The 24,067-nt window shown below is 41.2% G+C and overlaps 1 protein-coding gene across 1 annotated transcript; it reads right to left on the bottom strand.

Annotated features, from left to right (window-relative positions):
* Positions 1-327: 327 nt before the first annotated feature.
* Positions 328-8,246, bottom strand: LOC137258088 (transcriptional repressor scratch 1-like). The gene is made up of 2 exons (XM_067795643.1): positions 8,015-8,246; positions 328-3,619 (listed from the first exon to the last, which is right to left on the bottom strand). The coding sequence occupies exons 1-2, from the start codon at positions 8,106-8,108 to the stop codon at positions 2,856-2,858; spliced, it is 858 nt and encodes a 285-aa protein (XP_067651744.1). The 5' UTR covers positions 8,109-8,246; the 3' UTR covers positions 328-2,855.
* Between the last annotated feature and the right edge of the window lie 15,821 nt (positions 8,247-24,067).

The following is a 24,067-nucleotide window of genomic DNA, read 5'->3' as shown; positions in this document are numbered from 1 at the left end:
TGGCCGCAAGGATGACCAGGACATCGGTAACTCATACAATCTGGTTACCTATGTATGTATTGTCACCGCACATTAGTGTCCGTGCCCTGCCACAGCATGCCTCAACAAAGGCATGACCCATTTCACAATGCATAATGTAGGTGATACATTGTTTCTGAGATGAACATAATTGATTCATGTGGCAAGAACATTTGAAATGAAGTCACCCGGCGCAATACCGATCTCACACACAGTCCATATTTCGTCATATCATCCTTTGTGCTACTAAATATAGTTTACAGAACATTACACCTGCAACCACATGAATAAGATGCAACATGAGGTCTCTGCAATTCTAGAGTTTATTCACTCAATAAATATAGCAACTGCGACAAAACATTGTAAAACTACAGCTTGTAAATCTCGTAAGTAAATTATGTATATAATAAAGTAAAAGGTGACAATAAAATGCTACCTTTCTTAAAAAGTTCCCAAAAAATTAAAAGATGGACACATTTGATTGGATGGAAAAATACAAATGGTCTCTGTCAAACTCCCAGTTATAATTATAGTGAGCACGCATGGCAATAAAACTGTATTTTCATACCACAGAACATGAACACAGAGCATCCACGAACCTCAACATTTTTACTATTTCTCTGAGAAAAATATTACACATTACATCTTAAGAGACCAAATAATACCCAAAGTACAAGGAAAATGCATAAATATTCCGTTGAAATAAAATACAGTTTTATGTCTTTGAACCTGCAGACAGGAATGTCTCATCATAAATGCGCGCTTATGATGATTATGATGGAAATGACAGTGTATATCCAAACCCTGAATAATTGAATGCCAATAAATAATACTTCATAGAAATGTCTCACAAGAGAGCTATTACCTAACATATGTTTTGTCAAAGCTCGGATATACACTGTTACGTTTTGATGAGATTCAGCACTTATAATTTACGATGTTAATGACACAATAACGTACATACAAACGTTATGGCAAAAGGTATGGTGAAGGTTATCGCTTGTTCTTGAATGTAGATGAGTATGTAATGTTTCGTTTTACACCTGGACGGTATCGTGGGTTGAAATGGGTAATAATGGACATACCATGTATCAACGTTTCATCAAATATGTCATATTACAGAATCAGATAATTTCAACCTTGAACTCCAGATCTTTTTTTGCTTCTTATTCTCCTAGAAATTGTTTTCACCAAAAAAAAATCAGAAATATAAAAAAAATAAATAAGGGGTGAATTATTGTAAATCTCCATTCAAATAACACCCTTGTATTGAGACATGTTTCCACAAATAATTTAAATAAATAGGGATAAATTATAGAAGAGGGTGGATAAATTATTTGTTTCAGCTTTGTCTCTCCGAACTGCCAACTAATAATCGTTAGAAAGACAAAACTAAAACTGCAATGTTTTGACTATATATTATAACACTCGTTTTCACGCACAAAACATTTTCAAACAAACATGCATTGATAAATAAATAAATAAAAATGCTGGGTGAAAGGGAACGATACACGTATTTATATGTGAAAAGCTCCACAAAACCATCAACACACGTTAGATCCCTAGATACGTTTACACACAATAGTCCACATTCTAACCACATTGATGTACATGTTATGTGTTATCTAATTATCAAAAATAGAAATTAATTGCATAGGAATATTGTGAGTTTGACTCACTATAGTAAGGCGAGAGACAGCAAAAAGGAATGCAAAGACATCTTAAAGCAAAGTGTCATGGGTAGTAATGACGTGTTAATGACGTAATGATGACGTAATGGTGACGAAACACCGGAAGTTATCAATTAGTTTTGTCAATGTCTTTTAGGAATGTTTGCTTTTATAATATTGCCAAAATCGTCACTTTTAGAAATGTTTACGAGGCACGCGAATTGATGAATTAATAATGAGGGAGTTATGATTACAATGACGTATGTTTTGTGAGATGAATTTATGTCCGAGTGAAGAATAGTTTAGCGTCCTGTAGACGAGTAGCATTTGAATGCTTAAGTGTGAAAACAAACTGTTGAAATTGTCACAAAATATGTTCAGTTCAATATCTGGTTACGAATGATAATCATTATATAAAATCCTGTCAATACCTTCTAAACTAGCTAGAACAATAACAAGCAGAAAACGACTACCTGACTAAAACAATATGGTAATAAATATTTAACTGTCTCTTAATTTGGTAATAAATTCCATTTAACGGTTCTCATAAAACATCTTTACAAGGCATCATTTCTTTCTACATTAGCACTCGACTTTGCTATTATCATATAAATATCAACAATTAAATCACAAAACGTTCGCAAATAAATAATGAATAAATAAATTCATTTTCCAGCAGCACAGGACACCAAAAACTGTGTCAAACGTAAACAAGATGGCGTGTCAGCCAAGATTCTTTGACTGATGTGTCGATAGCAACGAGAACACACCACACAAAATCCAAACAATTTGAAGACAAGGGCACTTGCTGGACAAAAAGCATGAATGACACGTTCAACCTATTAGCATCAGTCCTATAAGTCTTACAGTTTCACTGCACTCTGTCATCAGGACCATTAGAACGGCTTGGACGGTTAGTATTCAAAGGCACTGTCGGATAAGTCACTTCGGCACAGTCATGGTGACTACAATGCATTGAGTCACACACAAAAAAAACAATGATTTGGTCGGTTTCTGATGAACGGACGTAAAGGCAAAGCATACAAAAATACTTTTGGGCTGATTCTCTTTGAGAGATGATGATTTAGGGACGGCACTGTGATAGCTAGATGATTCTTTGGTCGTTTGGTCCACGGTTACGAGGCAGCTGTGTACGCCTCTTATGGTTTAATGCCTGAATCTCTGGCCCCTCATGCAGGAGGACTCCTCGTGTTTGTAAAGGTAACTCTTGAGGGCAAATGCTTTGCCACATCGCCCACAGACGTAAGGTTTCTCTGTTGAATGAGTCTGGATATGCGCACGCAGGTTGGACTTGTCAGCGAAAGCTTTGCCACATTTCTGGCAGGCAAATGGCTTCTCTCCAGTGTGTGTACGAATATGGCCTTGAAGAAGCCAAGGACGGCTGAACTTTTTGCCGCAGTAGGGACACTCACAACCTTGGTTGTGAGTGCGGACATGCATGCTATAGGCTGGCATCGATACATACACCTTCTCGCAGTGAGGACACTTTCTGGCCTTCTTGTCGTTTACACTTCGATGTGTCTGTCTGTGTCTTGCTAGGTTGCTTGAAGTGCTGTATCTCTTGCCACAGTCTACACAAATATAGTTGTCTGGGGACTCGGGGCTTCTTGGTGGACTCAAAAGAAGCTCGTTCAGCGATCTTCGAGCTTCAAACTTGCTGACATCTACGAAAGTTTGTTTTTCAGCATCCAGTGGATACTCTGCCTGGTCAGGGATGTCTCGACACGTGCTCTTCCTTGGGCTCTGGGTCATCAGGTCGTAGAGTAGGGACACGTGGGCCCTGCAGTCACCCCAGCCATAGTCGAATTCCGACTGGATGTCCACCCGGGTGTCAGTGTGCGGAGAGCCCGAACAGCTGCTGGCATCACTTTCACTGCCATCATCTGAAGATACGCTCTTTGGGGGTTTTTCTGGAAGTAAACAAATAGAGAGTCATATAAGTGGATTACATAAGAACGACACAGTTAGTTAAAGTACACAGCTCTCACAATGTACAAATATGACAATGAGGCTTCATTCTTAGACTCCATCCATTTCCTACCAGAACATAGTCTGTCTTCCAGACCATAGACAATATATCAAAATGACTCCAACTTAAAGTTTGAATAGTTTCGTAGATCTATTTTGCCTCGGCTCTGGGAATCACGAAACCTGATCTGGTTTTTTATATGTATTTTTTCTACATCTGTACACATTTATATTTTCATATAAGGATAAAATCTAGGGCTGAATGTCTGTAGACTGATCTAACCACTGCGAGAGCGTTAAGAGCAAAGACACGATAATGTGTTCATTTGGATTACTGAATGCTGTTGAAGTTATTCAACAATTAGCACTCACTGAATTAAAAGTTACTTTCATATAAATGCAAGGCGTTTTTTTAATTAACATCATATGTGGCTGACGTAACATAAGCTATATGTCTGCTACTTTTCTCGTAAAAGATAATTTGCTATGAATAAAAAATCTTGTTGCAAAAACATCGAAAAAACATTGGGAAGACGAGACAGCAAAGGGATGGTATTCTGTTACATCTGACAACATGATGACTCCAAGATAAAACACACGCAAATGCTTAAAATGTTTCGAAATCTCAAAGAAAACCCATCAGTTGACAAAACGTTTTGATGTTAGATAACAAGTCCATCTTTAAACAATTTCCTTTCATCAGAAACCAAACAGAAAAAGCAAAACTTTTCTCAAAGTTCTAATGGAAAACAGACTGCTTCCTCTTAGTAATACATATTTTGACAATCTCCCCCGATCCCTGTTTCATTTGCTTGCGCCATTTTTCTCAACACCATATCCCCTTTAATGTTAAGGCTCGCAACATATCAATGCCAAAACCTAATGTCCTTTCTGGTAATGAATGCCAAATCTATCACTGTTAGTGTGTATGGGCGATTTCCGCAGGAAATGGTGTTCTTAATCCCTGCCTCGTACCGGTGTCAACAGTTGGGGAACATTTTGCAACCTGCGTGCCACTTTTACAGAAAGGCTAAACACGAATTAAAAGGTAAAATGGTCTGCAGCTGTGTTTGGTCATGAGGTAGGAAGTAAATAGAATCCTGCCGAGAAACCGTTACTCTTGGGGGGTAGAGTCGAATGAAAGACTGGAACCATTCTGTTAAACAGAACAAAGGAAATCTTTGATGTCTTCACAAATGGTTGTTTGTGGAAATTTGTTTAAGTACATTCTGTCTATTTGCCATTGTGTTGTGATTAATGTTGAACCTATTACGTAGCTACGGATTACAGAGAGCTGTACTTCCTGACAGAAATATATACGTTGATGGGATGTTTGTGTCTCGGCAAACACTCTTTAGTAAACAGTGTGAACATTAGCATCAGTTTTCTTCTTTTAACGTTAAATGTATGTGGTTATGCAGCACTGACACAAAGTTCTGTAAAGGTGTGCATCTTAAGAGGGCCCATTTTTCCAGATAACAGTTTACGCTTATATACGTGCATTCACGTTTTTCATTTTGAGATAATTCTCCGAGTGATGGTGCTTATGGCATTGTGTAATCATGCCAGTGCTCACTTAACAACACAAGACCACCGTTCCCTTGTTTTCAAACGTAAACCAGAGATACTGTTATCATTGTATGACTATCCTGATTTTCAGCCTGATCACTGAAGTCCATTAGTGGAAACCATCATGAAATATAATGATCCAGTGGATACGACTAATCTGCTTGTTGATGTTTCACAAATCAATAACACGCTAAACACTGTAAGATAATATCTTACATGATTAGCCTATATCACAAGACTTTACCTAAACCTAATTTCAGATATACCGCATCCTAAACACTGAAACCCTCCTTGGGATCTTTCCCTGAGCAATCAAAGATGCTAATTGCGACCCGTACTGACCAACACGACCACAATCATGACCTCAGATGCTCCTGTGTTATTCCTACAGAAGCCACAGTGTGATGTTCTGCAGCTGCCTACATGAAAGGAAAGATGGTGTTTTGGAAAGTTGATATTTGACCCACATGTGCGCTGGCAGGTGGGACTTTATAATTATGGGTCATCCAAACAAATTCCACACACACACATTACTATCGAGGAAGGCTTGGTGGCGCCGGGGGCGATTTTCTTATCTTCAGTGTCTTACTGAAGGGCAGGTGGTCTCGACAAACCTTTGTCTTTGAGGACTCCCTCTGAAGATATGAAATAGGAATGACCCCCTTTACTCGGACACGGAATAAAGGGAGATATATCTTACAAAAACACCCACGTGGACTAGACATCACGTCTCTACAAAGTGGTTGTAGGTTAGAGACAGTAATGTCCGCATATACTTGCATGTGGTAACACCAAAGTGAATGTGCTTCTGGGTATATATGTAGAAATTTTACAAAGATACTCCTGAAAGGTTTCTATCTGGGAGGTAGTCTGTAACTCAGAAGTTGCGTACAGACCAATGCTAGAATAACATATACCACAGCTGTCATCTCAATACATACAGTAGTTCACATATATGATTAGAGCTTTATTGATGACATATCAGTGTTGCTTGATATTTATGTAATATCTGAACAAGGGTGATACAGTATTAGATAACAATGGCACAATACCTACAGCCGGACATCCTAAGTTTAAGCAACATTCTGGTGAATGTAATGAACATTATATTCAAATTTCGAAAACTACTCTTCATTTCCTTTTCTTGTGAATGTTGTGAAAGTAGCTGTGAAACTTCTTTCGTTTTAAACACATTTTTGGAGTGTCACTGCCTTTAGGTGGAAGCATGGCGCGTTCCCATCGGAAGCCTAGGAATGGTCGCTTGCAAGGAGTGGATATGCAAATGAGATGAGGGTCACGGGACGAGCATAGCAACAGGCCCAATGACATATGGCTACCTACCCATGACTCCTGTGATGTTACCATCCTATGCCTCCAGCAGCTGTTCATAGTGGCACATATGACAACTCCCTCAGATACACGCTGGGTCGGAATACTGATGATAGTATGTTCATATAAGACGAGAACAACCTGTGACCGCTTTGGTGCAGATTATCATAGGGCCTTTTTCCGTTAACTATTCATATATTTAGTTTGTTTTACTCAACCTCCCCACTAAAGGAATCTATTTAGGTGAACAGTGGAGGTTATTCTGGCGTTAAATATGTATTGGAAATTCATGTATTCTATCTTTTAAAGTTTTACCCTGACCTCATCAGCTCTATGACAGTAGGAATATTCCAATGCAGTTAAGGCGCATTTTAGTGAGCGTGGATGTTAATAAGATATTAATGAGATATGTATGTCGGTTCCCAGGCTTTTATCAGTGCAGTCATCTTTTCCAAAAGGTGAACATGTTGCACCTGTTTGTTGACAGAGGAATACATGTTCTCTGAATATGACAGTTACGGATGTGCTGTATGTGCGGGATGCCCAGAGACTCCTGTGCTTAGACACTTGTCTAAATACATCACTTTGTTTTCTGAAATAGTCAGATGCTGACACAAGTTCAACAACCACACAAAAAGAGTGGAAGCCTAAAAATTCTTATAATTGGAGACAAAAAACTTGACAACGTAGTGCACGTGTGAACAGAGTTTGGGAGTATAAGAACAGACACTGTTGCAACCGCAAGACAGATCGGCTTTACAGTGGAACGGAAAGCCCACATGTTCTTGTTTTTTACGTCAAAATGGATTCACTTTACCATTTAGCCAGAGGCCTATCTCCCACGACATGACAGAGGCGGTAAGAACAGAGCCCGTATCAAATGACAGCAACTCTCCTGGAGTCTCCATCTTCTCCAGAACAAAGAAACCGCACAGAGGACTCGGCTCGAAGATTCACAAGCATCCGAGTCTCCTGCTTAGCCCTTCTCCACGCTTGTTAGAAGAAGCGTGAGATGAATTACATCTACGGTTCAGAAACAGTAACTCATCGAAATATTTCGGGATGTTCGTGAAGACTAAATACACTACTCCTTTGCTGCTTTTGATACTGGGTAGTAATAGAAGATCGACAAGGTTAAATAACTGTTTGAGAATGCTTTTGGTCCCCCGTGGAAAGGGTGATTCTATGAAAGTAAACAAACCAAAGACCAAACCATGAGAGTCATGAGTAAACTACCTGTGCCCCAATACACACTGAACCACACGGCGTTACCGGTGCTCTCATAAAACCGTCAGTATAAGCATCAACGTGTCCATGTGATAAGTGGTCATAAACACCGCAAGGAACATGGACATGCATTGCCACTGACCAGGTCACCGGTGGCCATATTGCACGCTATCAAAACAAACAGTGGACAAAACAGAGAGCATGGCACTTACCTTGATAGCTTGGTATAGGTAGTGTTGGTGCTTCCCTCTCCACGCGGAAATCAGAGAAATATCGCCGGTTTGTTATCATGAATATCCTAGGCATCGTGGAGAGGTGCCAACAGGCCGAACGTCAGGCGGTGGTGCTGCTTGTTGAGTGGGGGTCTTTCAGCTCGCGTGCGCACAACCCTCACGTCTGCTGCCGCTGCCCGTGATCGTCTGCCGCGGGTCTCGTCTGCTCTCAGAGAATGCAACAAGTGTCAAATGCGGGCTCCTCTCCCCCAGTAGTTTTCTTGTATCTCCAGATGCGATGACTTCACGGGACGGCTTCAGGATCCATTAAAACGAGTCTACTCTACTCCAATTTCACGACTGGCCTATGGCACAAGGCACAACGGCTTAGATTTCATGCATCTTCTGTTTGGCTCGAGCTGTGCACGCGCACAGTTGCAGACGACACCCTAATGGTCTTTGGGAATTGATTGAAAAAACAGTGGTCCCTAGCTGCTGTTTCTTGGCACGTTAAGAGTCTCCCGAGAGATATAGACACATTTCTTTTACGCCAGCTAGCAAACGGTTATTTTATGCCGACAGGACACTGAGAGTGTCAGCTTCAAGAACATTTTCCACTTGTCTATGAAAATCAAAACAAACTTAATTTCTTTCAAAGTTTGCCGAAAGCATGACATTTTACAGTGTGTACTCCTGAAAGTAACCAAGTAGCTCGTTTGCCATTGCGTTTAATTCAAATTTTCACATCCAGTTGAAAAATAACCAAAATGTTCCTCTGCACCTAATATGTAGTGTCTCAATGATTTTTGTGACATTTTGGGATATTATTCTGTCCTAAAAGAAAATTGAAAAACATCAGACCTTGATGCTATTGTAACATTCTAACGTTTTTATGTATATTTTATTACCTATTCAAGCAGTTATTAAGTGATTCTTATACATCAAACAGCAAAGAACAGACAGATGGGTCAGTTATTTATAAAATTCGATTTCATTGCAAAAACAAAATTCATAGATCACCTTTCTCAAAACTATGATTGAGAAATCATAAACTCCCAAATTGAATATGGCAGATATACAAAAGTTGCAACACCACTAGAACAACATCTGTGAATATAATATCTTAGAAGATAAACAACATCATGTACTGCCGAGTACAAAGTATAGCAAAGAAAGAGAATCAACTCTACAAACAATCCTTAGTACACTTATACAAGCATGTCTCCGGAAACAATCTCCAAGAGTTGTCACCATATTTACAATTTTCAATAAATTGTGTGTATTTGCCATACTCTTTTTACTTTTTATATTATATAACTGTCATTATACTCCCAATGTTTTATAAAATTCTTACAGTGGACATCATTTGTGTAGGAATGTATCTGTATTTTATATCCTTGTACCTTCTGTGTTAATATTGTTATTTGTAGAATATTATTTGCCACTGTTCCATCATGGTGTGCTAGAAAATAGAGATCTTATCTTATCTTTTATTGATTCAGTGGTGTCGGTATCTTCACGACCGGGTGTGTACCATGTTCCTTTTACGGAATCTCAAGTGGGACTTACTTGTATTTACTGTCACAAGTGCCTGCGTTGGGGTTGTTTTGTTTTTGAAAGGATAATTATGACGTCCAACCTTCAGACAGAGATCAACACTCAATCCTCGTATCTCATTTGTTCCGTTCTATAAACAGCTTGTCGATGACGTCATTGAGATTATTTTAAGGCCTCTGCTCTATTCTGAAAGGCATTAGCTATTTCCTTGCGTTAGCCCATCCTATGGCAGGGGGCATAAACGTTTAGATTAGAACCACCCTCAAGAACTCCTGTTTGACTATATATACACTAGTAATTTGTGTCTCAGGAACGTGTAAAAATTTAAGCTAAGACACATGTACCTCTTAACAGTAAACATGACACTCTATGAATAGTCGAAAATATGTGGATTTTTCACTTTTGACAGATATGTATAACAAAGCTATTTGAACATGATAATGAGAGCCAGGCCAACATGAAGAACAAAAGGAATTCTATGTAAGAAAACATAAGTAGTTTAACAGATATACTCTGAAGTTCCATTTTGTTTCAAAGACGGTAGAATATTTCGGTGGATTTTAGTTGTCTTCCGAAACGTAATTGATAATTTTACACAATCAATATTTAGCAAAGAACTACTTTGCAAATTGTGAGGGTAGTATCTCACGGGAAGAAATATTATGAACTCATTAATTGCGTAGTCATTTCTTGGAAGTGTATATGAGTAATGACTCAAAGACCAGTCGCTATGGAGTCATATGACCAGTCATGTGATGATTGTATATGCGTTGTTATGGGATTGGGATGCGAAAACCTGGCAGGAACAGGTAAACCAATCAGCTGTAGGTGCAGGTAGATTGCTCAGTTAGCGAATCTCAACTCACCCTTAACTAATGACGTCAGACTGAGGATGCTTTCCCAAATATCTACATAAATCAAGCTATTTTTCGTTTTGACAAATGAAATGTTTTGTTTCAAGTTGGCTGTATGTACAAGAGTGAGACGCTGTAGTAGAGAGCTTCTACACGCGACATCTTGTACATTACCTGTGCATGCCTTCACGATGTATATCTCAGTAAGCTGTGAACATTGACACCAAGGTCATGTCGAGACCATTTGGGTGAAACAAATTTACCTGTTATACGTTAATACTGAGGTGTAGGGCAACGTAGTGGTTTAGATGTCCACTCATATCTCCGACGATATGCTAGCTGAACCGAACAACATAAAACCACTCTCACTCAATCAGTCAATGCCATTAGTTCCACCCCATGGCCAGGTAAAGGTTTAATAATACAAGTTGATTTGCTTCACAAATAGGGCGAGTAAGGTACAGTTATCAGTGATATCATTGTCACTACAAACACTTCTCCATGGACTGTTTTGTCCACAGTATATGAGTGAGTTTTGATTGGACCTGAGCAGAATATATCACCTTTACAGACCTTCGCGGGTATCGATGTTCATACAGCCTGTTTATCCGACCTAAGTGAATGTGTATTGTTGATTTACGGACCATTTTCATTATAGTTTATGTACCTTGTCAAGTCCGGACCACAGAAACCAGTGGTTGGTAACATGCACGAGTACAGAATGATACAATGACATCCAAAGAAAACCACATTGAGTTCTTTCTGTTTATCATCTGATCGTCCAAGCTTGAAGTACAACACTTTGTTGTTACCCCAGCGTTTTAAGGTGCAGCTAAATCAGATCCTGTAGTTATAATGTAGTATTTCTGTTTAAGAAAATATATCAAAATACGATTGGAACATTATTTTAGTTTGCCTAAGCGTGCAAATCATTATGCAATATAACACATTATGTACTTTCCGGGAAAGGTATACCTGGCAATGACGTCGAGATTGAATGTGTCAGTGGTATGTGCAACTCACTAGTACCTTTCAGTACATCAGTGGACCTGTAATGCCTCATTGCCATGTATCTGGCAGAGGATATAATGAATCATGAGATTGTGGGGTGATGTACATTTAGTCATGCCAAATGGTGCCAAGTCGGTGCCATATTTGGAAATCCACTATCTTGTGATCAACCGATCTTTCAAAACCTAACGGTAAAGACATGTGCTTGTTCTGACAGTAAATGACATCATCGGGTTGAATAGTGAATGCCCCCAAATGTGGTTTAACTGTTGCACGAACTTGCAGTGAGTATCTGTGGACATAAGTGTCTCTGTAGTCTGTCTCACCGTCCCTAGACTACATTATCTTCCCTACTGTCACGCCCTCTCTGCACTGCTAAAGCCCTAAATGAAACAGCTCTCGATATCCCCAGGCTCTGATTCTCTGTTCTCCCTTCGCCTCCTTTTCAATTTATATGGGTTAATTCACTACTATCAAAATGATATATTCAGAGGCTAGGCGTTAGTCTATTTTCTTCTGTTCCTCATACATTCAACGTGTGAATGCTCTTCTGAGTAGTGCTGCTACAAGTTTCATACTAAAAATATCAACAGAGCCTTCCTTGTGTTATACATTTCGCTGTATTATTATGATATCCCTGTCCTTGAAATTGGTTGAGTATTCTGCATTCACCATGCATATTTTACTTTAACCTTTAAACTATTGCATCAGGTCTGATTATGTTCTAATGAGCATATCAACGTTCAACAAACAAAATGGACACATACGATATAAAGAAACATGTTTTTAATATTTCAGATTTGATCCGAATATCACTTTCTAGGCGACCTTGGTATGCGAGACGTCCCTGCAATCTGCAATAGCTATTATCTACAGAACAGCACTTTATTATCTTTACGTAAATATGTATTTGAATAAACAAACATCAACGTTTTAACAAAATGGTCCTTTTCTTAATTTCTAGTTATAGCCAATGGCAAAGAAAGCAATATCAATGAGAAAGATAGGGTTTGTTTATCAACGGCAGCCTGTTCTGAAGCCGTCGAGACACGACGCAGTGTTTGTAACGTAAGTAAACCAACACTTCCGGTAAAGTCCGTCAAACAAAGGCTGATAAGACTACGATACTCACTGGGGCTCTAAACGCGACATGTGGTCGGGCACGGACTGAAATATCCAACCAGCTTCACTTGTCTGTAGGATACAAAAGAAGACGTGGAGGAAAAAATGTATTTTGCTCTACTAGTGGGCGTTATCATTTGTAAACATATAGTCATTAGATGGTATCATTGAATGATACTTTGTAACTCTCAGCCGGAGTGGTTGATTCTGGGAGAAGAATTGTTACTTCGGTGGGAAAGCAATGAACAGGGGACATCTAATACTCACTTCATTCTGAGACGGTCAAACCGTTAATGGTCTGCAGCTCATTTAGGCAAAGTATATTTTTCTTTCTTATCGGTTCTTAATTAAACTGATCCATGGCGTGGAATGTTGCGGGGGTCGTTTTACTCCGGTGGAAATATGTGGAAAATGTACAAAACGCCCTTCATTTGCATCAACATTGGTGGTGTGTGCCTGCATTTGGTGTGCTAGATTGAAATCTTTGCTAAACGAACATGCTCTAGATTCTAAATGTTTATACATAGATACAACGACACATATGTATTGCCAGAGTGTATAATGTCCTCTACTGACTTGCGAGGAGATATATGGCATGAATGTTCATTCAAGGCATCAAATTTCGGAACGTGTAAGTGTAGATTAATTGTAGGGTAGTTCCCAGGATATTTGATGCATTGTGTTCAGACGAATAACTAGTCTGCCGTACAGACCTTGAAGTATATATATATATATATATATGCAAGAAAGCCCACACAAGTCTAGAAAATGTCGCAAGTCTAGATTTCCATACCTTCAGGTCTCAGGGCGCCATTTCATTATATTATTTTTTTCACTATTAACGTTTTTTTCAGTAAAATATGTTCATTTCAGAGACTAGCTGTTAGTCTAAGGAATAACTGACGTGTGTTTGCATAGGTTTGTGTCGAGTAGGATTGGTAAGTTAAGGTTCACTCACCTTTCCGCCAATACCTGTGATGGTGATTCATTAATACATGCTTGCAGACATTTGAATTAATCAAATCAATTCCGTATTCTGACATTTCTTATGAACCTCGAGTGGGAGGTATATTTTTATTCAGCTGATTTCCTGGGTTTCAAGGAAGGGCCCTTTCCTTTAGGTTTACAAAACAAAATTTTTGCCATCTTTTACATTTTTGTACTCTAGTCACTCTTTGAAATTTTAATGAATGTGTCTTTTATTCTGAGGACGGTTAAGTATGACTTTTATAATCTTTTATTCTGTCGTAATTTTGTGTATTTTGTATGATGTCATTGTGTCTTGTATACTGATATATTCGTCCTGAAGATACAGACCGATGGCTAAACAGAATTCCATATTTTATTACATTCGTCAGGTATTGATAGTCAAAACTGCATTTTCTCTACTTTCATTAAATCCAAATAAATTCTTTAAAAGGTTTCTTCACATATTGCCCATGTCGGAGTGGAATGCTCGTAGCTGACGCTTGTAGTTCCGTGTCGCCCTACGGTCGCTCTCACATGCACAGACGACTGGGAGATAAGCCACGAGAGACAAACAGCTATTTATTCGCTGTGGCGTTAAGTAAATGTGTAACATGATTTTCATTCATTGCGCGTCTTAGTGACCGCTGCTGATCACTCGCTGTCCAGACAGGTCACGTGATGTCCAGACATCGCATCACGCTGATTGTTTAAGAATCAGGAAGGTTGTAGACAGCCGTTTTAAAGTAGTGATAGACATGCAATGAAATTGTACTGACCAAGGAGATAAATGTAATCTGTGTCGATGTTCCCACGTTTCAATCCTTTCCATAGCCATCTTTGTCCACATGTGTACAGTGGCAGTTAGACTCTTAAATTACTTTATCAAATTTATGAACAACAGCAAAGTGAAATGTAACATCTAACTACAGGCCCAAATTGTGCTTAATTTACAGAGCTCAGGTAAAGTAGACTTACAAGTTGCTTTTGAGTTGCTTGCAAACTATAAATATATTCGCTTGGGTCTTGGAGACAATCACCGACTGCTCCTTGTTCTGTCATGTATTTTAGTTTCTCAGCAGTAGCTGTGTGTTGTTTTGATTGCTATTGATTGCGTCCAATTGGCTTACTTCAAGTGGATTTTAACCAGCGTTTAGCAATATTCCAACAATATCACAGCAGGAAACACCAGATATGGGCTTCAAACAATTAATGCACCGATGTGGGTCTTCCGCGCGTGGAGTGAAGATTTTAACCACTCGGCTACCCCACCGCTCCATGTATTAGGACAGACAAACTAGACATGTATACACAAAGTATTTTTGTTTGCTGTAATTATGAACATGCTTTGAGAGTTTCATCTATCTTTGAAATCTCCACGATAAATGATGTATAAATATTCATTTCAAGACTTCACTCATATTACTCCTAGCAAAAAGGATTTAAATGTCTCAGTAAATTACCAAAAAGCGTTAAAATATCCATCAATCTGAAAACCTAAGTAGGACATTGACGTTTTGAGTAGTTTTGCCATTTTGAAACCGTGAGTGCAACTGATGGAAGCTATTTAAAATATTTTACACGTATATAATGAGGTTCTTTTCATTACACAAATCACAAATAAACAGGCTATGTTGAGTTCCTTCCTTGGGGGTCGAAATTCAATATGAACACCTTTACGAAGTTGGCGTGTTTGTCCGCCGTCTATAGAGACAAGTATTTACAATAGCTCGATGCTCGAATTAAATGTTGATGAGTAAGAACGATCCATCCTCACACCTTTACTATGCAGCAAACATAAGGTGAAAGCATAACGGTGTAATAGGTTTACATAGAAACGCTTTCTGAGTTTGGGTCTTTTTCTCATATTACAACACAGTGCAATACATTCTCCAAAGCATAGCTCATGTCACGTGGTCATCTGCACCGACGTTGCCTCGATAGTCTGCACCGTCTTCTGAATAAAAACAACAGCCCCCCTTCCTAGCATGACATAAACTACAGTTGGACGTCACAGTAAGCTATAGGTACAGCTTACTTTAAATCCCCTAAATTACCCATCTTTATCTCTAAACTCAGTTTCTTGTGTAACAGTGCCCGCCAAGGTCTGCCTGAAGACCGCACTTCCTCCTGTAAGCCTGTGAAACCCCCGTAAATCACTGGGTGTATATCTGAAGACGCGGCTTCTCCCGGCGGAGTTATCCACGACCATCGTGACGTAATACAACACTGGAAAAATATGGTGGTAATTTAAAGTTTATTTTTTCTGAAAGCGATACACGGGACATGCGGTCATATGAAATTGCCATTCATCATACGCACTGGGTTTATGATTGAGAACATGTGCTTTCCTTAAGCGAAGGGCAAAAACTAAGACTTGCCTCGTTAAATTGCAAGGCACTTATTGCATAATTTTCTTTTCTTACTGTTTTTAGGTAGCACAATGACAGTTGGAAGTATGCCTCTCTGCAGGAAACTAGGTTGTTATAACGCTAGACGAGGAATGCATATCGATCACGTTACCTTTGAAATGTTTAACCCTTCACGTTCGAGATACACGACAGTAGAAACTACTGACATTTCTAGGTGCCCGGAACACGGTGCTCGTGGTCGGATGTGACTGCAATTCGTACTAGCTGTGATATACTGCCCACTGAAAGTAAACATGGTGTCATGTTACCCCTCTGATATCACTGGTTCTTGAAATTGGGGTACTTTTGATCAAAGCCAATCATTATTTCAGATATGAAAATGATATTGTTAATTGCAAAGGCATCCCATGGTTGAGACAGATAGCAAGTACATTACATAGACAGCACGGAAACAAAAAAGAATTACTAAAATTACTAAAATTGTTGTTGTAATTTGATATGACCAGTTTGACCCGTGTGAGAGATATTCCTTCATTCACAAGGCTGCAAACTTAATTGTTGATAGCAGACAGCAAATATCAAGGCCCTTTGCAGGGTAATTAACATTAAGACAAAACGAGTGACTATCTCGATTACTTACTGATTATTTAACTATTAAACTATTTCGTTTCTCTTGAATTCATATTAATTTGTAATTGTAATACAATGGAATTAAATGTTTCCCATCAATATTGACACATTGACCCAAGATTCGGAGTATTAGCAACGATGGTTCTAATGTAAGCGATTCCAAGTAGTGGTACTTAACCAGGTCACATATTTAATATGTTTACCTTCAGCAACATACTTTATTGTGGAAACAGTGTGATCACTTCCGATGTCAGGAACCTAATGAATCCTGCATGTGATACCAGACCCAAGCAAATCAACCCTGGCCATCTCCAGTATGTTCATTTGGCGTCATTAACCCTTTTAACAGTAATATCCCACTGGTAACCATTTGTAACTACTGCAGACGAATCTACCTAAAAGCATGTTTCCTTTAATAACATCGCTGTGATGTTTCACTAAAGTGCAAGTAAATAAAGTAATACATATGTTTCAGAAAACTACTGATACAAGTGAGGCGGAACGAACTGTCATTTTGTTGACAGTGAGGTGAGAATTGATGTGGTTAATGAGAATCCTCCCAGCCATCCCAGTAGAAGCAGATGCAACCCAACACCTCCCACCATGCCTGTCCCGTCCTCCCTGGAGGAGGAACAGCTCGCCGCCGCCTGACAGCTGGTGTTGCTGACATTGTATACATTACAACTGCCTAGAAAACACCGATCCACTGCACCACCTTACACAACCTTACAGAGTTGCCTAGAAAACACTGATCCACTGCACCTCCTTACACAGCCTTACAGCGTTGCCTAGAAAACACTGATCCACTGCACCACCTTACACAACCTTACAGCGTTGCCTAGGAAACACTGATCCACTGCACAACCTTACACAACCTTACAGTGTTGCCTAGAAAACACTGATCCACGGCACTACCTTACACAACCTTACAGTGTTGCCTAGAAAACTCTGATCCACTGCACCACCTTACACAACCTTACAGCGTTGCCTAGAAAACACTGATCCACTGTACCACCTTACACAACCGTACAGTGTTGCCTAGAAAACACTGATCCACGGCACCACCTTACACAACCTTACAGTGTTGCCTAGAAAACACTGATCCACTGCACAACCTTACACAACCGTACAGCGTTGACTAGAAAACACTGATCCACGGTACTACCTTACACAACCTTACAGTGTTGCCTAGAAAACACTGATCCACTGCACAACCTTACACAACCTTACAGTGTTGCCTAGAAAACTCTGATCCACTGCACAACCTTACACAACCTTACAGTGTTGCCTAGAAAACACTGATCCACTGCACCACCTTACACAACCTTACAGTGTTGCCTAGAAAACACCGATCCACTGCACAACCTTACACAACCGTACAGTGTTGCCTAGAAAACACTGATCCACTGCACCACCTTACACAACCGTACAGTGTTGCCTAGAAAACACTGATCCACTGCACCACCTTACACAACCTTACAGTGTTGCCTAGAAAACACTGATCCACTGCACAACCTTACACAACCGTACAGTGTTGCCTAGAAAACACTGATCCACTGCACAACCTTACACAACCGTACAGTGTTGCCTAGAAAACTCTGATCCACTGCACCACCTTACAAAACCTTACAGTGTTGCCTAGAAAACACTGATCCACTGCACAACCTTACACAACCGTACAGTGTTGCCTAGAAAACACCGATCCACTGCACAACCTTACACAACCGTACAGTGTTGCCTAGAAAACACTGATCCACTGCACCACCTTACACAACCTTACAGTGTTGCCTAGGAAACACTGATCCACTGCACCACCTTACACAACCTTACAGTGTTGCCTAGAAAACACTGATCCACTGCACAACCTTACACAACCGTACAGTGTTGACTAGGAAACACTGATCCACTGCACAACCTTACACAACCGTACAGTGTTGCCTAGAAAACACTGATCCACGGCACTACCTTACACAACCTTACAGTGTTGCCTAGAAAACTCTGATCCACTGCACCACCTTACACAACCTTACAGTGTTGCCTAGAAAACACTGATCCACTGCACCACCTTACACAACCGTACAGTGTTGCCTAGGAAACACTGATCCACTGCACAACCTTACACAACCGTACAGTGTTGCCTAGAAAACACTGATCCACGGCACGACCTTACACAACCTTACAGTGTTGCCTAGAAAACACTGATCCACTGCACCACCTTACACAACCTTACAGTGTTGCCTAGAAAACTCTGATCCACTGCACAACCTTACAAAACCTTACAGTGTTGCCTAGAAAGCCCTGATCCACGGCACCACCTTACACAACCGTACACTGTTGACTACGAAACACTGATCCACTGCACCACCTTACACAACCGACAGTGTTGCCTAGAAAACACTGATCCACTGCACAACCTTACACAACCGTACAGTGTTGCCTAGAAAACACTGATCCACTGCACAACCTTACACAACCTTACAGTGTTGCCTAGAAAACACTGATCCACTGCACATCCTTACACAACCGTACAGTGTTGCCTAGAAAACTCTGATCCACTGCACCTCCTTACAAAACCTTACAGTGTTGCCTAGAAAACACTGATCCACTGCACCACCTTACACAACCTTACAGTGTTGCCTAGAAAACACCGATCCACTGCACCACCTTACACAACCTTACAGTGTTGCCTAGAAAACACTGATCCACTGCACCACCTTACACAACCTTATAGTGTTGCCTAGGAAACACTGATCCACTGCACCACCTTACACAACCTTACAGTGTTGCCTAGAAAACACTGATCCACTGCACAACCTTACACATCCGTACAGTGTTGACTAGGAAACACTGATCCACTGCACAACCTTACACAACCGTACAGTGTTGCCTAGAAAACTCTGATCCACTGCACAACCTTACACAACCGTACAGTGTTGCCTAGAAAACTCTGATCCACTGCACCACCTTACAAAACCTTACAGTGTTGCCTAGAAAACACTAATCCACTGCACCACCTTACACAACCTTACAGTGTTGCCTAGAAAACACCGATCCACTGCACCACCTTACACAACCTTACAGTGTTGCCTAGAAAACACTGATCCACTGCACCACCTTACACAACCTTACAGTGTTGCCTAGGAAACACTGATCCACTGCACCACCTTACACAACCTTACAGTGTTGCCTGGAAAACACTGATCCACTGCACAACCTTACACATCCGTACAGTGTTGACTAGGAAACACTGATCCACTGCACAACCTTACACAACCGTACAGTGTTGCCTAGAAAACACTGATCCACGGCACTACCTTACACAACCTTACAGTGTTGCCTAGACAACTCTGATCCACTGCACCACCTTACACAACCTTACAGTGTTGCCTAAAAAACACTGATCCACTGCACCACCTTACACAACCTGACAGTGTTGCCTAGAAAACACCGATCCACTGCACAACCTTACACAACCGTACAGTGTTGCCTAGAAAACACCGATCCACTGCACCACCTTACACAACCTTACAGTGTTGCCTAGAAAACACTGATCCACTGCACCACCTTACACAACCTTACAGTGTTGCCTAGGAAACACTGATCCACTGCACCACCTTACACAACCTTACAGTGTTGCCTGGAAAACACTGATCCACTGCACAACCTTACACATCCGTACAGTGTTGACTAGGAAACACTGATCCACTGCACAACCTTACACAACCGTACAGTGTTGCCTAGAAAACACTGATCCACGGCACTACCTTACACAACCTTACAGTGTTGCCTAGACAACTCTGATCCACTGCACCACCTTACACAACCTTACAGTGTTGCCTAAAAAACACTGATCCACTGCACCACCTTACACAACCTGACAGTGTTGCCTAGAAAACACCGATCCACTGCACAACCTTACACAACCGTACAGTGTTGCCTAGAAAACACTGATCCACTGCACCACCTTACACAACCGTACAGCGTTGCCTAGAAAACACTGATCCACTGCACCACCTTACACAACCTTACAGTGTTGCCTAGAAAACACTGATCCACTGCACAACCTTACACAACCGTACAGTGTTGCCTAGAAAACACTGATCCACTGCACAACCTTACACATCCGTACAGTGTTGCCTAGAAAACTCTGATCCACTGCACCACCTTACAAAACCTTACAGTGTTGCCTAGAAAACACTGATCCACTGCACAACCTTACACAACCGTACAGTGTTGCCTAGAAAACACCGATCCACTGCACCACCTTACACAACCGTACAGTGTTGCCTAGAAAACACTGATCCACTGCACCACCTTACACAACCTTACAGTGTTGCCTAGGAAACACTGATCCACTGCACCACCTTACACAACCTTACAGTGTTGCCTAGAAAACACTGATCCACTGCACAACCTTACACAACCGTACAGTGTTGACTAGGAAACACTGATCCACTGCACAACCTTACACAACCGTACAGTGTTGCCTAGAAAACACTGATCCACGGCACTACCTTACACAACCTTACAGTGTTGCCTAGAAAACTCTGATCCACTGCACCACCTTACACAACCTTACAGTGTTGCCTAGAAAACACTGATCCACTGCACCACCTTACACAACCGTACAGTGTTGCCTAGGAAACACTGATCCACTGCACAACCTTACACAACCGTACAGTGTTGCCTAGAAAACACTGATCCACGGCACTACCTTACACAACCTTACAGTGTTGCCTAGAAAACACTGATCCACTGCACCACCTTACACAACCTTACAGTGTTGCCTAGAAAACTCTGATCCACTGCACCACCTTACAAAACCTTACAGTGTTGCCTAGAAAGCCCTGATCCACGGCACCACCTTACACAACCGTACAGTGTTGACTACGAAACACTGATCCACTGCACCACCTTACACAACCGACAGTGTTGCCTAGAAAACACTGATCCACTGCACCACCTTACACAACCGTACAGTGTTGCCTACAAAACACTGATCCACTGCACAACCTTACACAACCTTACAGTGTTGCCTAGAAAACACTGATCCACTGCACATCCTCACACAACCGTACAGTGTTGCCTAGAAAACTCTGATCCACTGCACCACCTTACACAACCTTACAGTGTTGCCTAGAAAACACTGATCCACTGCACCACCTTACACAACCGTACAGTGTTGCCTAGAAAACACCGATCCACTGCACCACCTTACACAACCTTACAGTGTTGCCTAGAAAACACTGATCCACTGCACCACCTTACACAACCTTACAGTGTTGCCTAGGAAACACTGATCCACTGCACCACCTTACACAACCTTACAGTGTTGCCTAGAAAACACTGATCCACTGCACAACCTTACACATCCGTACAGTGTTGACTAGGAAACACTGATCCACTGCACAACCTTACACAACCGTACAGTGTTGCCTAGAAAACATTCATCCACGGCACTACCTTACACAACCTTACAGTGTTGCCTAGAAAACTCTGATCCACTGCACCACCTTACACAACCTTACAGTGTTGCCTAAAAAACACTGATCCACTGCACCACCTTACACAACCTTACAGTGTTGCCTAGAAAACACCGATCCACTGCACAACCTTACACAACCGTACAGTGTTGCCTAGAAAACACTGATCCACTGCACCACCTTACACAACCGTACAGTGTTGCCTAGAAAACACTGATCCACTGCACCACATTACACAACCTTACAGTGTTGCCTAGAAAACACTGATCCACTGCACAACCTTACACAACCGTACAGTGTTGCCTAGAAAACACTGATCCACTGCACAACCTTACACATCCGTACAGTGTTGCCTAGAAAACTCTGATCCACTGCACCACCTTACAAAACCTTACAGTGTTGCCTAGAAAACACTGATCCACTGCACAACCTTACACAACCGTACAGTGTTGCCTAGAAAACACCGATCCACTGCACCACCTTACACAACCGTACAGTGTTGCCTAGAAAACACTGATCCACTGCACCACCTTACACAACCTTACAGTGTTGCCTAGGAAACACTGATCCACTGCACCACCTTACACAACCTTACAGTGTTGCCTAGAAAACACTGATCCACTGCACAACCTTACACAACCGTACAGTGTTGACTAGGAAACACTGATCCACTGCACAACCTTACACAACCGTACAGTGTTGCCTAGAAAACACTGATCCACGGCACTACCTTACACAACCTTACAGTGTTGCCTAGAAAACTCTGATCCACTGCACCACCTTACACAACCTTACAGTGTTGCCTAGAAAACACTGATCCACTGCACCACCTTACACAACCGTACAGTGTTGCCTAGGAAACACTGATCCACTGCACAACCTTACACAACCGTAGAGTGTTGCCTAGAAAACACTGATCCACGGCACTACCTTACACAACCTTACAGTGTTGCCTAGAAAACACTGATCCACTGCACCACCTTACACAACCTTACAGTGTTGCCTAGAAAACTCTGATCCACTGCACCACCTTACAAAACCTTACAGTGTTGCCTAGAAAGCCCTGATCCACGGCACCACCTTACACAACCGTACAGTGTTGACTACGAAACACTGATCCACTGCACCACCTTACACAACCGACAGTGTTGCCTAGAAAACACTGATCCACTGCACAACCTTACACAACCGTACAGTGTTGCCTAGAAAACACTGATACACTGCACAACCTTACACAACCTTACAGTGTTGCCTAGAAAACACTGATCCACTGCACATCCTTACACAACCGTACAGTGTTGCCTAGAAAACTCTGACCCACTGCACCACCTTACAAAACCTTACAGTGTTGCCTAGAAAACACTGATCCACTGCACCACCTTACACAACCTTACAGTGTTGCCTAGAAAACACCGATCCACTGCACCACCTTACACAACCTTACAGCGTTGCCTAGAAAACACTGATCCACTGCACCACCTTACACAACCTTATAGTGTTGCCTAAGAAACACTGATCCACTGCACCACCTTACACAACCTTACAGTGTTGCCTAGAAAACACTGATCCACTGCACAACCTTACACATCCGTACAGTGTTGCCTAGAAAACACCGATCCACTGCACAACCTTACACAACCGTACAGTGTTGCCTAGAAAACACTGATCCACTGCACCACCTTACACAACCGTACAGTGTTGCCTAGAAAACACTGATCCACTGCACCACATTACACAACCTTACAGTGTTGCCTAGAAAACACTGATCCACTGCACAACCTTACACAACCGTACAGTGTTGCCTAGAAAACACTGATCCACTGCACAACCTTACACATCCGTACAGTGTTGCCTAGAAAACTCTGATCCACTGCACCACCTTACAAAACCTTACAGTGTTGCCTAGAAAACACTGATCCACTGCACAACCTTACACAACCGTACAGTGTTGCCTAGAAAACACCGATCCACTGCACCACCTTACACAACCGTACAGTGTTGCCTAGAAAACACTGATCCACTGCACCACCTTACACAACCTTACAGTGTTGCCTAGGA

This window comes from Haliotis asinina, chromosome 12 (genome assembly GCF_037392515.1).
Source record: "Haliotis asinina isolate JCU_RB_2024 chromosome 12, JCU_Hal_asi_v2, whole genome shotgun sequence".
In the NCBI taxonomy this organism is placed as follows: Eukaryota; Metazoa; Mollusca; class Gastropoda; order Lepetellida; family Haliotidae; genus Haliotis; species Haliotis asinina.
This window is presented reverse-complemented; position numbering and strand designations above follow the sequence as displayed.